A 16,429-nucleotide genomic window follows, 5' to 3' on the forward strand; every position below is an offset into this window, starting at 1 on the left:
TATGAAGATTTTGCTAAGGGCCAAATGATGGAGTACTTTTCTTTTATCTTATGATATAGTTTCTATATTCACGATATCATTTTCATATTGTGAACTACACAAATTTAAAAAATGTTAGTGAATATTGAAGTAAGTAGAATTTTGTTCTCATTATAAATGGAGCGAAACCCACTTCTATAAATAAAAGTGAAAATATGATGAATGAAGAAAGGATTAACTTTTCAACTTGAAACCAGTACAAGCCTTATTTTTACCCTGATTCAGAGACGTTCAGATTCTTACATCAATTACCCAAAATATTGAGATTTCAAGGAATGTCAAAATTCCCAATTAACAAATTAACCGTAGAAACTTGTTTAAAACACTACAGGTAAAATAAAGTGGCGTATATAACCTTTTGGTAGCACGGGAGAGAATAAATCGTTGGACTTCCAACAGATAGCATAAAATGACCAATCATACCAAGAAAAAAAAAAATTAAAAATGGAGTTTGGCGCATGAAATTAGTGACAAACAACCTTTTTTCTTCTAATACAGAATATATTTCAAGCAGTAATGAGAAACAAAGTTGCATTCCCAGAACACAATAACCTAAGGCACAACACCAATAATCCGATCATAGCACATACCAGAATCTATGAATACCACAGTTTCTACACCACAAACACATTAACTACTACTACTAAAGTTTGATAGCACATAGCCAACTAAACAACTCCACCATATACCACCATCACCACCACATTTCAACAAAATCAACCAGCAACTTCAAGCCCGCTCACCCCTGATCCGACGAGCAAGTTGGATATCTTTTGGCATTATTGTCACACGCTTGGCATGGATGGCACACAAGTTGGTGTCTTCAAACAGACCCACAAGGTAGGCCTCAGCAGCCTCCTGCAGAGCCAAAACAGCATGACTCTGGAAACGCAGATCAGTCTGAAACCAAAAAAAACATTCAATCAATCAATGAAACATGCACAAACAAGGTTTCATTCAACTTCAATAAAATCAAGACTCAAGATTGTTTAGTTGTGATTCTACCTTGAAGTCCTGGGCAATTTCACGAACAAGCCTCTGGAAAGGCAACTTCCTGATCAAAAGCTCAGTACTCTTCTGATACTTGCGAATTTCACTGTCACCAAAATAATGAGACTGAAAGCACCAGCAAGTTGAACAACAAAACCTACACAGCTCATAACAATATGGTTTGGGCCACTCACCGAAGAGCAACAGTTCCAGGGCGGTATCTGTGAGGCTTCTTCACTCCACCAGTGGTTGGGGCAGACTTACGAGCAGCCTGAAACAAGTAAATGTAAAACATTGGATACATGATCACATTGCACAAAAATATTAACATTAAATTATCTTTAAATGACTAATTTTCCTGATAGATAAAATTAGTAGGGGTTAGGAACCTTAGTAGCAAGCTGCTTCCTGGGAGCTTTTCCTCCAGTTGATTTACGGGCAGTCTGCTTGGTACGAGCCATCTGCAGAGAATTTCAGTGCGCAATTAAAGTTTCATTTCAATAGGAAACACAATACTAAAACCCACACAAGCTCAACAAATTTCATGTTATAAAGGAATAGAAAAGTAATCAATTAAATGTAAACTAGGTCGGCTGCAACACTTCATAATTCTGCTTAAACATATCAACATTAGAACTAGACTAAAAGCAGAACAACTTCCAAAAGAGAAATCAAACAGGTGCACCAATCTGTTGAAATGCCAGCCTCGTTCTCATACACAACAATGCAAATTCATATACTGATCAACTATGCAAATTCATATGCCGCTCAAGCCAAGAGTCCTTTCAACAATGCATATTCGCTAGCCTTCGGAAAACCGATCATTGAAATATAGAGATCATACACACGAACTAGTTTCAAATATTTCCACCAATTCATATACCGACCAACACTACTTCGCATCGCATTATAAAAACCTAATTTCATCAAAATACGAAATTATATGCAAATAATCAACATAGGCTCACGGACTATCTTAACCAACAAGGTCATGATTAATAACCCTAGCGACCACCCAGCCAAATACAAAACCCTAACCCTGGAATCTCAAACTCTAATCTTGTCAAAAATGATAAATCATCACCGATTAAACACTAATACAAAAATCAAAACAAAGATTATAAAGAAGATTGCAGGAAGGTCACCTTTCACTCGAAGAGATATGTATAGCTTCTCCCTTGTATCGTATATCTATTCTCTCTTCCCCGCGGAGTCGACGATTAAAATTTGATGAAGTAGGAGGCTGAGGAGCATTTATAGGTAGATTATTGTGTGGGTCCTTTCCTGGTCGAATCTGACGGTGTCGCGTGGGGCACTTTGTGTTTCTTCACATTAAATGTACGGCTCCGATTAGCCGATTCGTGCTATGACGCGGATCGAGATGGCTTAATACACGATTCTCATTGGTTGATATTCGTAAATACTGATTTCTGAGTTTGGCATATCAAGGCCTAATTAAAAATTATGAGTCTTATCTTATTAATGTCTCCTCTCTTATTTTAATTTTTTGTTTTTTCGAAGGGGACTGATCTCAAACTGCCGCGTGAATCGTAAACTATATTATAATATGACGTTCATAAATAAAATTACTACTAACATCTCAAATTCGATGCCCTCCCCTCCCCCAAGTGAAAAATAACATCTCAAATTCGAATATTCGATAAGTGCGCAAGTTGTTTGGTCTAAATTTTAAACGATGCATCAACAATGAGTTTGATCCATCATCATCATCATCAATTAGTCTATGAGCTGATTGTAATTTCTATAGCTGTCATTGAAAAATATTCTCTATGTTTCATTCCATTTGACTTAGTTTACTTTCTGAGTTGTCTCATCCGAATTGGTCTGTTTTCTATTTAAATAATAAATTTTCATTGTTATAGATATGAATTCACATATTTTACATTATAATTTTACTTTCTTTAATAATCGTGCCAAAAAAAATTAAGCCAAATAAAGTGGGAGGAAGGAAGTAATTAGTTAATTTCATTAAGGTATGTAACTATTTGATATTCGAATGACATCGAGTGCATGTCGGCAATCCGTCAAGTATTATATGAGAAACCAACAATATTTCAGTCACAAATTTATCAAATAAGTGTGTTCTCTTTAATAAATAAATAAATAAAAGATGAAAAATATCTTTTTGTCCTTTTTCCATTCTTTTTCATATGTTGTGTGATGAATAATTCTTTTAGATCATGACTGAGAGAAAAAAGAAAAATGAGCAATCTCTTTTCACTTTAATTGATGATAATACTATCAAAGAGGTAGTAATTTCTCAAGTTTTCTTTAAGAAACATGAGAAATTCTCATATTTTCTTATATAAATTAATAATTAAAACAAAAACACCCAAACTAAACAAAAATTATGGGTTATTTTGTAGTATGAATTAATATTTTGACTCATTTGAGTTTTCATTGAAGCTTACATCATACTCCTTCTGTCCCGAGAAGCTTTCGGCACGAATTTTAAAGAATTAATATTTTTGTGTGTTAGTTTGGTAGATGAAAATGAAAAGATGAATGAAGGCAAAAACTTTTGCTATATAAGAAAAATGTTCAAGCTTCGCAGGACGATCTGAAAAAGAATACTGTTCAAATTTTGCGGGACGGAGAGAGAACAACATTAGCCTTAACATATAAACCAAAATTTGAACACGAAAAAAAAAGATCAATAACACAATTTGAAAATGTATAATGAATCATGACCATTTCAATTCACATTGGTAATCATTACATAAGTTCCATCAACTATGCACCAAAATGCTCAAATACACCAGTTATTAGGACCCAAGTCATGGCGAGACATGAAAAAACAAATGGATATACAAAAATGGAAAACCTCGACACCTACTTCATACTATTTTACAAAAGTTATGAACAAATTACACCCTAAATTTTGTAATAATTCAACACACTATAAAACTCAGAAACTAAACCATCAACCCAGCCACAAAGACACTGTGCATGACAAATTGAACACCAGCATTCAGGTTGTGAGCATTTGGTGGTGCTCGTAGCCTCGAAGAAACTAATGGCCCGACACTATTGATCACCACAAGATCACACACATTGCCGTTCCAATAACTTTACTGCTTGCATAACTTGATTGTAGGTATTCAAAGTATTTCTCCCAGGCGGTGGCAGATTATCAATCATACTCCAATATACAGTTTACTAGTCCCTTTTATAAGTAGTTACGAAAATCTAAAGCAGTCTGTAACCTTGAGGTGATTCGCAAGTTGCGTGATTGCAGGTTGCACAGCTTTGGAGTTGGCAGATACTGAATTTGGAAGTTCAGGTATGCAAATAGGCAGATATTGGTCACCTTTCTCTCTTATGCAAAACATAGTAAGAACAGCACGGCAGAATATGAATCTGGAGAAATGAAAGAATAGTACAATCATCAAGTTAGGCCGTTGTATAAAGTAGTTCAAGGGTAAAATGTCTTAGTTCAACAAAATATGTGTTGGCTGCCTCAGGAAGCAAATAATCAAGTTCTAGACAAATATTTTCGAAGGTTTCCCTAACATGCTCTAAAGGATGTGTTTTGAAGGATTACTTAATACAATGATACCTAAGAGATGGTGCCTAGAAAATGATACTGATGTGGTCAAGGGATATGGAGTTTTGAAGCCAATATCAATGACGGCAAAAGTAATGGGTGCAAAAGAAACTTCACTTGGCAGAGTTCAGGAGAGGAGCCTCCAACATAAAATATTGTAATTGTAGATTTGACCAACTGAGCAGATACAGGAACAAACTGGAGTATAGTTAAGTTTTAAGGACCCAAATAACATTCTGATACCCAACATCTTCACTTGACAAGACCTTATTGTACAAAATTGAAAACTATTATTAGAATAAATTAGTTCGTTTTCAGTCTAGTGAATGGAAATCCAACATGTATACAAGTGCTAAGTTGATCTCATGGATGATTGGAGACAGAAACGAAGTACCTCAGAATAAGCCTGCGAAGAAATGGATCGGACAAAAGTTGAGCCCAGACGAGGTCCAGGTCAGTCGAAGTACAGAGAATTTGCTCCCATTTAGAGAAGGCAGTGGAGAGGATGCTTTCTATGCTGTTGTACATATCCTGGAGAAAGACATTTAATAGGATCAGCTAGATAGTAAAGGAGCTCACTTCTGAAGAGAATTACTGATCAAAAAGTTCACTGACCATGTCATCTTCGGTTAAGTTATAATCAACTAACTGGCAGAAAGCCAGTAAAGGAGCGGTCAGGAAGAAAGTGAACTGACTTCCATGGCGTGCCGAATCAATAACACTTGAATTCTTGAATGAAGGACTCAAAGGAGAAAGAAACAAAGCAGCAGGTTCACCCCTTTCCGCTCCACGTAGAACCTGATTAACATTTTGCACATCAGTACTCAACAATAAAACTTGTACGTTTGCCAAATGTTTATTGGATGTACAGCCTCTGGGTTAAGCAGACAAAGGAAAGCCATTAAAGATAAAAGTTAAGCATCTATTCACAGAGCCAGGACAGGCAGACCTAGATCCTCAGTTGAAAGAGGCATGGTGGATTCGACAGTATATAATACTAAACAAAGAGAAATAAAGGAGTTGTTAGTTTCAAACTCCGGAGGATAATACATTTTAATGCATGTAATTAGCATGCACGAACTTGCAAAAGCCAAGAGAACATTTACTTCGAAGTTCAGTTTTTGTGCCAAACATTTTTGTCCTGTTCCATCTACACAATATTTAACAGCCAACTACCTATGTAGGAGCTACAAACATAAACTAACAACAGATTAAGTCAAAGATTTTTCTCTGCTCTCTGGAAATTCCACCAGTACAAGTTCGTGTAAAATATAGAAAAATTTGATAAGAGAAATGGTTAGCTGATATTACTGAATATCAACATATTACCAACCGTTTTGGAGCATTGGAACTGCTCTGAGATATAGAGTAGTTACTGAGTAAATGCTTCGCATAAAGTTGCTCTACAAAGTTTTAACAAACCTGCCTTGAATGCATGGCTGTTATCACTATCTATTATCAGGAAAAGAGGCCTTCTAGTAAAAGGAATTAGATCACCAGGGAAGAGGATATTTGAACCTGTAACACAAACACAAGATCGTAAGCTAGGAACAGACAACATAATTTAAACTACTTTCATGGATTGAAATATCTCATAATGCAAAAATAAGTAATTTCTGTAAACTTACTTCCATTTCTGCTTGGACCCAACAATAAATAATTCTCATAATATTGATTTAACTCCCCCTTGGTAGTAATATGATTTTCATGAAAACCATTCCTCTGTTCATGACAATTGTTGGCAGAGGCACTAGGCAGAGAAGATTTTCTTGTCATCCCATAATTTTCCACTTGTGAAGTACTAGAATGACCATAATTCCCTGATATGGAAAATGATATCAGCCGGCATGATTATATCAAGCTCAGATAAGCGATCAGTAATTTAGTGATACGTGACCTGCGGCAGACAAGTATAAGAGCATAACACTATCTGCTGGAAGTTCCTCACAAATTGTTGCAATCACCTGGAAAATGGCCATTTGTTAGAGTTTTAAGGTGAAATGTGCTAATATGGCTGAAACTTATAATTTTCGAAGGGTTACAGTTGAGTTCAAACTTTCAATCAAGCTCCAATCTGATGCATAACTACAACATGAAAGAGGTAAAATATTATGCCATGATTCTAGAACTCACAGCTATCAGCTGAGTCACAGACGGACGGTAGAGAACAGCTTTTTTAGGATTTGGAGGCAGATTGGGATCTGTCATATCTGCCATCAAATTTACATCTATCAATCCTGAGGTAACAGAATGATCAGCTGGTCCACCATTCTCCCTTGGTTCAACAGGGTGCTTCTGGTAGAAAGATCCACTAGGTTCCCATTCCAAAGATTGCAGCATTCTAAAAGTATCTAAAGTTTGTTCTGCAAATTTCACCTGACATGCCATATATGCATTGCTCAAAGTGTTATATGATTTCAACAGTATAATTGTAACAGCCAAAATCTTAAAATACATAAATGTAGTACCTCATTTTTGTGATAACTGGTCAGCAATGCGTCTCTAAACTTCAAAAGTCTCTTAGCATGAAAACGGGCCACATACGGAAGTGAGGCTGGATATGAATCAAACATGACAGTATAACGCAATGGCCTAGCACTGGCGTTGCCTGAATCAGCTTCTGTAAACCGCATAATCTCTTGCACCACCAACCTCCATTCTTTAAAGTTGGTACCCTAAAGGAGAGACTACACTGTTGGTTACACAGTTATGCAGCAAAGTTTATCAATGTTCACATCAAAAGCCATACCATAAAGTAGATAATACATACAGAACTAGGATAAAATAAGAGCTTGGAATGTGTTATATATATATAAAATTGTGTATGATTTGCAAGAAAGACAACTAAAGAACGTAATAAATTTGACAAACTGCATATGAGTAAAACCAGAGTTGTTATCATGGCAGAGAAATTACCTGAAACCAACATAAGATGGAAAAGTTCATCTTTGACGGTATCTAAAATTCTAAATAACAACACCTGCTTGCTTTACAACTTACATATTGGGAACACCAATGATCAGATTTCTTCAAGAGTGTAAGTTAATAAGTTCACCAGCTTTGTTTTTCTGAATTAACAATTCAAGTCCCAAAAACAACAATGGCACAGAATATAGTTGTTATCAATTACACGTATATGCTACACTCAAAGAATATTAATTAATAACTATATATAAAAATCAAGAAGATCCTCTGCAGAGGAATAAGAGTTAAAAAAAAAAAAAAGTTATACCCTAAGGAACTCTGTTACGAAAGACAGGATACCTACATACTAAGCCCACTGCTTTATGCGAACAACAAGATAATAAAGAGAAATAATTTAAAAGATTAATCTAGCAGCAATGCTGGGCCCTTGTGAAAACAAACATGAAACTTGAATTTACTAAGGGCCTAAGGCCAATAGATAACTGGAGTTGAGCAAAAGGCCTTTCGAGAATTCATTCCTATTTAACAATTGGCTTTCCCCGTGTAACTATATCATGTAGTATGATTTATACACCATCATTGCTTGTATACAATTAGAATTTGTTCTACAAAAAGAATATTGATAAATTACAAAATTACGTGTTTGAAGCATTGAAAGATAATATGGTGGATCAGTTTATATGTATGAGAGATTAATATAAAACTGTTACCACAACTCTCTAGATAGATAGATAGATATGCATATGCTTACCATATTTGCTAATAACAGCAGGTGTGGTTAATTCATCCTACCACTATATACAGATCTCAGTAAACAACTATACCCGTAAATTTCTAGTCTTTCAACAGTTAACCATATATGTCCACACGTCAAGCCAAACTAGTCCATTGACGTCACCAGAAAAACACAGCATCACGATTTGCACAAAAGCTTCACGGTAATAGCTAGGCGCAAATAATTAACTATTTTTTTAAGAGAATAATTAACTAATTACTATGGAAGAATTAATGATGAACCGAGTCCCACAGATTGAAGAGAATCACAACTTCCTAACGAAGACCAACGAAGCAAGGAAACGATTAATCTATGCGAAATTATTGAATAGCAAAAAGGGCAACTCATTTGAAAGAAATACACATAGCAATTACATCAGAAATTTAGAGAAACTCGAATCTCAAAAAGAAAGAGTAGCGACTAATTACCCGAAAGTTAACTTTACTGTCGTCGACGAGATCCTTAAATCTCTGAACAAGCAGCTTCACCATTTCGACATGATTCATAATCAACGATACCATCAGGAACCTGGCGTAGAACCTCAATTCCTTAAACCTAACCCCTCGATCCTTGGACGAACCTTCGAAATACCTCCTATTGAATATCGCCTCGTAGAATATGTACGCTTCGAGAAGAAACCGAGCCTCGCTAGTCCTCAAATACTGGTTGAAATAGAGCTGACCGATTCGCGAAGCGATCTCCCCAATCTCCCACCGCTGGAGGCCCGATTCCGTCAATTTGGCCCTATTCTCCTGCTGGTACTTCCACAGCCGCATGTAAGCCTTGAAAACCTTGTGGAAGAAGTGCCCGTACTGGGGCCCACTCCCGCCGTACGGATGCAGCGGCGCGTCGCGCACGCGCGCGAACTTCCGCTCCGCGTTCTCCACGAGAACGCGGAATGTCTTCGGCGCGTCTTCCTCTCTCGACATTCGAATTAGGGAGAGATTCCGCACAACCTCAATTCGCTTGATTTTGTATGACGAGCTTCACCATTTTTCTCTCTCTTCCGAGCTGGTTGCTTTCTAGTCAACTGGAAGAAATATGGAGAAATATATGCCTACGTGGTAATATAGAAATCGTTTGGGGAGAGAGGGAGGCTTGAAGAGTGAGCTGGAAAACGGAGGAGATAGGTTGTGAATGTGTCAGGCAGTAAGGACCGGTCAAAATATTCGGTTTCTGTTTTTCCTTTTTCCTTTTTTTTATTGTTGCTTGATTGTTGTGTCTCTCGTGTTTGATTGGAATTAGGTTAACAGTAGCGTCGGTGCGGTGGAAGACGGCGGAAGAAGGAGATTTAGATTGGGTTATGCCGCTATGAGGTGGCGGTGAATGGTGGTGGAGGAGTGAGGGTGGACAGTTGTTTTCTGGTTTGACGATGAGAGAGGTGAGGATTCTGTGTGTGAGAGAGAGAGAGATGTAGACAAAGAGTGCGTGAGCGAGCGTGCGTGTCCAATGCAAGTGCGTGTATATGTGTGTATGAGTGTGTGAGAGAGGGAGGGAGAGAGCGATGCGGTTTCGATTTCATTTAAGGCGTTAGTTGATTTTGTACTCTTTTCGTTGTTATCTATGGAGCCCCCTACCATTTTGAGAGGAAGGAAAACAATTTTAAACTACAAATACTACCTCGGTCCCAATTTGTAGCATGCATTTGAAAACGATAAAGAAGAATTTAATAAGATAGAGCAAGCGTTCCACTTATATTTATTATAAATAAAAATAAAAATAAAAATAAAAATATAGATTATGTTAGAACTAGAGCTGGCAAAATCAGCTCAGCCCGACGAGCCGGCCCGGACCGCCCATATTTAGGGTTATGTTGGGCTCTATAAAATAGAGGCTCGAAAAAATTCGGGCCTAAAAAACCCGCCCAATCAACCCGTCGGGCCGACCGGGCTTTGGGGTTAAAAAGCCCGGGGTTTTGGGGCTAACTTAGAACGAATGTAATATCTTTCTACAAGTAGAGAAATGAACAAATATTTTTTAAAGTGATATTTTGTTACTAAATTAGCTTAATTCACCGTAACAATAAGCTACCAATTCTTTTCCACGGTAAAGCTGCCTAAATTATTTCAATGAATCGATATCTATTGTGTCGAATTGTATTATAATTTTCACTTGGATAATATATTATCCTTCCTTGAAGTGAAAATAAGGAATAAAAAATGTTGAATTTCTTTTTTGTGTGAAATGTGGGAAAAGAAAGGAAACATTTTTTGATAGATAATATTATCCCTCTTTGAAGTGAAAATAAAGAAGAAAAAATGGTGAACTTTTCTTTTGTGTAAAATGTGGAAAAAGAAAGGAGATATTTAAATACATAAATTTTTGTTATCCCCCTTTTTCATCCATCAAAGTGAACGCACTCTAATGGATAAATTTATCATGGGAAAATGATGAATAACAAAAATTTATGTATTTTGAAAGGATAATATTATTCCTTCTTGAAGTGAAAATAAGGAAGAAAAAATAGTGAACTTTTCTTTTGTAGTATAAAATATTGGAAAAAAAAATTAAGATATTTAAAAGCATAAATTTTTGTTACCCTTCATTTTTACATGATAAATTTATTCATCAAAGTAAAGACATCCTCAATTAATAATGTTATACGTAGGGCTGAGCATGGAACCGACCGAACCGAAAAAACCGACCGAACCGATCATTTTTGGTTCGGTTCGGTTTTAGAATTTCTGGTTGTCGGTTCGGTTCGGTTTTTATACTTAAAAACCGATGGGGATCGGTTCGGTTGTCGGTTTTTTAGTTTTGGTTCGGTTATGAACCGAACCGAACCGATGATATATATATAATATTATTTATTTTATATTTTGTATTACAAGTAGTAAAAGTAAGTAAACCCTAGTCTCAATTTTTCATCCCATATTTTCAAACCAGTCGCGCGGCGCCTCTCTTCTGTCTTCTCCTGTCGCAAACCCTAGTCCAGACTCCAATTCAAAAATCTCCTCCCAAGCTCCCAACAATCTCCTGATTCTCTCTCCCCCCTTCCCCCCTGGTGATGCCGCGCCGGACGACGTAAATCAGTGACCGCCCCCACCCTGGCTTCCCCTACGTCGCCTCGCCTCTGACGACGCAGCACGAGCAACCGGCGCCACCTGAAGGAGCCACCGCTTATCCTCCAGCACGAGCACGCAGACCTGCTTTTCCTCCGCCGACGCCGCCCTCTAGCTGCAGCAGCAGCAGCAGACTGACCGGGCAGCGGCGCCACCTCCCCCGGCTTCTCCTTCGCCGCCAATTTCTTTTGTTTTCCAATTCATTTTCTTTAGATCTGAAGTTAGGTATCATTTTATGTCAGATTTTGTTATGTTTACTGTTATGATTTTCTTGTTCGCTGATTAAATTTTGGGTCAGATTTTTGTTGATATGCTAGTGATTATAATGTTTTTTTCGAAAAAAAAAATGGATCGGTCGGTTCGGTTATCGGCCGAAACCGATCGGTTTCGGCCGGTTCGGTTGTGGTCGGTTTTTAGGGAAATAGCGGTTCGGTTCGGTCCGAACTCAGGTAAGATCGGTTCGGTTTCGGTTTTATCATTTTGGGTCGGTTCGGTTCGGTTTTGAACCGATGCTCACCCCTAGTTATACGCCTTCGAAGAATGTAATCAGTTGAGCATTAATCTATAGTAATTGCCCAGAATAAATTGAATCATTATAAAATAATTAAAAATATGAGATTGATAGCCAACGATTTTGATCAATTAGGCATAAGGGTGGCTACCTATAACTCTATTATATCTGTAAAGGGAATGTAACAGACCTATTGATTAAGATACAATTATTATGACAACGAAATAATTAAAATGATTAGCTGCCTCGTGCAACTATATTCATTTTACAAGTAACGAAATTTGACCCTTGAGCAGTTTTCATTTAATTATTCGTGGAAAATTATTTCAATATTATTGTTCCGTCACCACATCCCTGCGCGTATATATATATACGGTTCAATTTTACATAAAAGGTCTCTAAGATTAAGAAGTAAGAAGTAATTCCATTAATTTCACAGAATCCAACTGTTTAGATTTCAATCACAAGATCATTTCATTAAATTAAATAATAATAATATGTCTGTAAATTAATTTGAAATTCGTCAGGATTATATACGTCAATCTTCAATCTTGTCAATCTTATTTCATCATATTAAGGAAATGTAATCAAATCCCCCTATTTTCTCTATTCCCTTGTAGATGACGATATGATTTCAATTTCAACAAATTTGTGGCATTTCTCTAATCAGTATATCATTTTACCAGTCGTTTTCATTTTCATCCTCCTCTCTGGTTCGACGAAATTCGCCATGGATAGCAGAAGAGTTGAAGGTTCCATTTCATTTCCATCCTCCTCTCTGGTTATACGGCAATCTGAGCTAGTTTGAAAGAGAAATATTGCAGCGACGGCTTGAAGAAGGTAATGTTTTTCAGATTTGTTGGGTTTCTTATTCATGTGTGATTGCTGAGTTTCTCTTTTTTAATTTCCGAACAGGTTCGAGGAAACAAAGCTGGGGGTGGGGGATCCTGGAGAAGGTAATTTTCTTGATGAAATAACATGGTGGGTGTGAGATTTCTTCATCTATAAAAATCCAAATATATTTTTTCTGGGTTTTTTTTGGTCCAATATATAAGTTTAGTTCTTTGGTTTTAGTTATATAATTAGTTTCGTTTGAAAGATTGCTACTATGGTTTCATATGCTACTTTCTATATTTTGGCCATTAATGAGAAATTATCTATATATTCTACAGTGAAGTTCAATAAACTAAATCAATAAGTTCGTTGCATATTGTTATGTTGCTCGCTGAGTGGTTTTCTGATCGTCGTTTCGCGATGGTGTTCGGCCATGGAGGCTCTCGGCTTAGCCGTCTGTGTGCGTGGAAGAATGGACTACAAGATGGTGGTTTCTCGGCTCTCCGTTACAGTAGGGAGAGAGAGAAACAGAGGCCGTAAATCAGCCGGTTGCTACATCGGGAATTCGACGTTGGTTGCCGAAGATGTTGCGGCTGTTGGCTGGGGAGATGGAGAGAGTATTTCGACTTTTCGATTCGTGATAGTGGTAGCCTGAAGATGAAGAGGAACGACTACGTGTTGACGACTCACAGCCTAGTGCCCGGTCGGCGCAGAAACGAGCCGGCGAAGGGAGTCCACTTAGGCTCCTGTTTGATTTTCAGAAAAAGAAAGAGAGGTGTTCCCGTCGTTTTTCTTGCTGTTCAACAGTCTCCTCGTCATGATTGTTGATTTGTTTTATTTTTACACCTTTGTTGTTTTTGTTCTTAATTCCGGCTGATCTATGTTAATGATGTATTATGTGATAATTTGTTTCGAAATTATGATCTATGTATTATTTTGGGTTAAGTACCAAATACCCCCCCAACGTTGGGGCCCCTATCGCGTATAGGACCCTATAGTCAGGGTTAGCGCTGTTTACTACCTCAACGTGGCTAAACCTGAGCAAATCCCCCCCCCCCTCCGCGTTTTAACGGTGCTTAACACCGTTAGTTTTTTATTTTTTTTTAAATCTAATTAGAGTGAGCCCCTCTTTGCTTAGGGATTTGGCCGCTGAGATTCAAGCTCGGCAGCGTCCTTCGATCGAGCTCGGCAGCGTTACCTACAAGGAATTCAAGCTGAGATCGAGGATCGTGAGCTTCTCCATGGCTCCGATTTCTCGAGGAATCGGACCGGTGAAGTTGTTGTGGCTGAGAACGAGCTGCTACAGGTTAACGAGATCCCCAATTTGCTTAGGGATTTGGCCGTTGAGATTGTTCTGCGGCAGGCACAACGTTTTCAGAGATGCGAGGTTCGAGATTGTGGAAGGAATCTCTCCGATTAGGGCGGGACTGGAGTCGAGATTGTGGAAGGAATCTCTTCGGAGGTAGGGCAGTTTGAGGAGAGAGAGGGAGATTCTCGCAGAAGATTTACACGGCGGGGAAACGACGTCGTCGCCGACGTGAATCTTGGTGACGTGGAAGACGGAGGGAGACGTTGGCGGAGGGAAATGACGTCGTCGCCGACGTGAATCTAGGTGTCGTAGAGCCACTGGCAGAGGGAGACATTGGCGGAGCCGGAGGAGGCCGCAGAGAGGGAGGAGTAGGCGGCGGAGGAGATGAGAAGGGAGCAAGCGGGGCGATCGGTGTCGACGAGGGAGGGAAGAGGGGCTCACTCTAATTAGATTTAAAAAACTAACGGTGTTAAGCACCGTTAAAATGCGGGGGGAGGGGGGATTTGCTCAGGTTTAACCACGTTGAGGTAGTAAACAACGCTTACCCTGGCTATAGGGTCCTATACGCGATAGGGGCCCCAACGTTGGGGGGGGTATTTGGTACTTAACCCTATTATTTTTAGTACTTCCAAAGTTCAAGTCCATATTATATCTACACATTGTTCAACGTATAAACTCCAAAGTTCATTGAAACGGATATACCTATTTATTCATACAAAACTTCTAACGAACATATATGTTGTAAGCAATGAACCTAACGACGAAAAAGTTTTATATTAAAGTTCAACGATTTAAAGTTCAACACAACTGGTTAATAACAGTCAATAACATACCTATGGAGTCCATGAAATTTTTTCCAAAAAAAAAAGCTTCAATGTTTGAATGAACAAATGACGATGAAACAAAAAAAATATGAGCAGTAGGCTTTTCGACGAACGGGCGAGAAGAAATTCGTTGAAATATCTAATGAGATCTCCTTCTACAAGTTGTTGCTGAGAATAAGGGATATGATAAAACTGATTATAATATATAACTATGGGAAAAAACGTACATAATAGATATGTAAATTACAATCATATCCTCTAATTAAAATATAGGCAGCATAATTGGATAAGTAATATTAACCAACGGATTAATCAATATGGAGGGTCAAGATTACTTCTCTTTTCTTTTTTACATATATGCCTTTTTCATTGAACCTTTGAGACCTTATATATATATATATATATATATATATATATATATATATATATATATAGGGTTGCATTATACAGAAACACAATATTAGATGGAGAATGGAGTCGCAATCTGGTTCGTCAGATCAATCTTGATCAAAGGCTGAGATTAGAAGTTAATATAATTAAAATTGGTAAGATTCATAATATCCCTTAATTTACTCTCTTCTCTCTCCTCTCTCCTCTCACGTCACCCCTCACCTCTCTCCTCTCTCTCTCTCGTCCCCTCTCTCCTCTCTCCTCTCTCTCTCTCTCTCTCTCTCTCTCTCTCTCTTAAAATCAAAATACATAATTAAGTTCATGACAAGTTCAGAAGTTCAACAAATTCAGAAGTTCAGAAGTTCAAGACAAATTCAACACAAGTTCAGAAGTTCAACAAATTCAGAAGTTCAGAAGTTCAAGACAAATTCAACACAAGTTCAACAGAATTATACGTATAAGTTCAATAAAATTATTGAACTTATACGTACAAGTTCAACTGAACCCGCCGTGGCTGAGAGCCCCATCAGCAGCTGCATCTCCACCACCATCGCGTAGCACCGCACCTCGCGGTAGATCACCTCCATCACCGGCAGATAGACGGCGAAGGAGATCCCCGCGCCTAGAATACCTGTTACAACCTTTTGTGTGTGTTCTGTGTGTGTGTGTGTGTGTTCTGTGTGAGAGACGAGAGAGAGAGAGGGAAAAAGGGAAGGGAGAGAGAGAGAAATGAGAGAGGAGAGAGGAGAGAGGGAAAAAGTGACGGAAACGAGAGAGAAGAGAGAGGAGAGAGAGGTGTGAGTAATTTAAGGGATACTAATATTAGCTTTTAATCTCAGCCCTTGATTAAAATCGATCTAACGAATGAGATTATGACTCTAGACTTTGCAAATATTTATGTTCTTGTTGAACTCTTCCCTATATATATATATATATATATATATATATATATATATATATAGGGGAGGGCTACGGTAAAAACACTTCTTAAAATATAAATATAAACATTTTTTAATGTACGAATTTTATCCAACAGGGTTACGAATTCATCAAACATGGTTACGAATTGTGAAAAATAATTTTTTGCTACCTTTGGGATTCGAACCCAGGACCACGAATTCATCCAACAGGGTTACGAATCAACCGTAGATCTTGATGATCTAAGGGCTGAAAAACATTTATATTTTATACACTTAAGAGTG

At 37.8% G+C, this 16,429-nt stretch overlaps 2 protein-coding genes and 1 long non-coding RNA gene across 3 annotated transcripts; 1 reads left to right on the forward strand and 2 right to left on the reverse strand.

Moving 5' to 3' along the window:
- Positions 1-503: 503 nt before the first annotated feature.
- On the reverse strand, positions 504-2,561 carry LOC131001463 (histone H3.3). The gene is made up of 5 exons (XM_057927856.1): positions 2,175-2,561; positions 1,419-1,490; positions 1,224-1,300; positions 1,045-1,135; positions 504-939 (listed from the first exon to the last, which is right to left on the reverse strand). Exons 2-5 carry the CDS (start codon positions 1,488-1,490, stop codon positions 769-771), a joined length of 411 nt encoding a protein of 136 aa, XP_057783839.1. The 5' UTR covers positions 2,175-2,561; the 3' UTR covers positions 504-768.
- A 1,146-nt stretch (positions 2,562-3,707) lies between these two features.
- LOC131001464 (uncharacterized) lies at positions 3,708-9,933 on the reverse strand. The gene is made up of 9 exons (XM_057927857.1): positions 8,726-9,933; positions 7,066-7,272; positions 6,731-6,973; positions 6,495-6,561; positions 6,226-6,417; positions 6,024-6,115; positions 5,213-5,395; positions 4,992-5,128; positions 3,708-4,410 (listed from the first exon to the last, which is right to left on the reverse strand). The coding sequence occupies exons 1-9, from the start codon at positions 9,224-9,226 to the stop codon at positions 4,230-4,232; spliced, it is 1,803 nt and encodes a 600-aa protein (XP_057783840.1). The 5' UTR covers positions 9,227-9,933; the 3' UTR covers positions 3,708-4,229.
- A 2,480-nt stretch (positions 9,934-12,413) lies between these two features.
- Positions 12,414-13,654, forward strand: LOC131001465 (uncharacterized). The gene is made up of 3 exons (XR_009093941.1): positions 12,414-12,710; positions 12,786-12,826; positions 13,043-13,654. It is a non-coding gene; the product is annotated as an uncharacterized LOC131001465 (long non-coding RNA).
- The last annotated feature ends 2,775 nt before the right edge of the window (positions 13,655-16,429 follow it).

This window comes from Salvia miltiorrhiza, chromosome 8 (genome assembly GCF_028751815.1).
Source record: "Salvia miltiorrhiza cultivar Shanhuang (shh) chromosome 8, IMPLAD_Smil_shh, whole genome shotgun sequence".
Lineage (NCBI taxonomy): Eukaryota > Viridiplantae > Streptophyta > Magnoliopsida > Lamiales > Lamiaceae > Salvia > Salvia miltiorrhiza.

Bases quoted from the DNA above. Each gene is read 5' to 3' on its own strand.
- LOC131001463 (XM_057927856.1), bottom strand. From the start codon at position 1,490: ATGGCTCGTACCAAGCAGACTGCCCGTAAATCAACTGGAGGAAAAGCT. The intron at 1,301-1,418 runs GTTCCTAACCCC...TACTTGTTTCAG, and splicing joins GGAAGCAGCTTGCTACTAAG to GCTGCTCGTAAGTCTGCCCC. The intron at 940-1,044 runs GTAGAATCACAA...TTTTGGTTTCAG, and splicing joins AAATTGCCCAGGACTTCAAG to ACTGATCTGCGTTTCCAGAG.
- LOC131001464 (XM_057927857.1), bottom strand. From the start codon at position 9,226: ATGTCGAGAGAGGAAGACGCGCCGAAGACATTCCGCGTTCTCGTGGAG. The intron at 6,418-6,494 runs GTCACGTATCAC...TTTCCATATCAG, and splicing joins CTTATACTTGTCTGCCGCAG to GGAATTATGGTCATTCTAGT. The intron at 6,116-6,225 runs GTAAGTTTACAG...TTTGTGTTACAG, and splicing joins GGGTCCAAGCAGAAATGGAA to GTTCAAATATCCTCTTCCCT.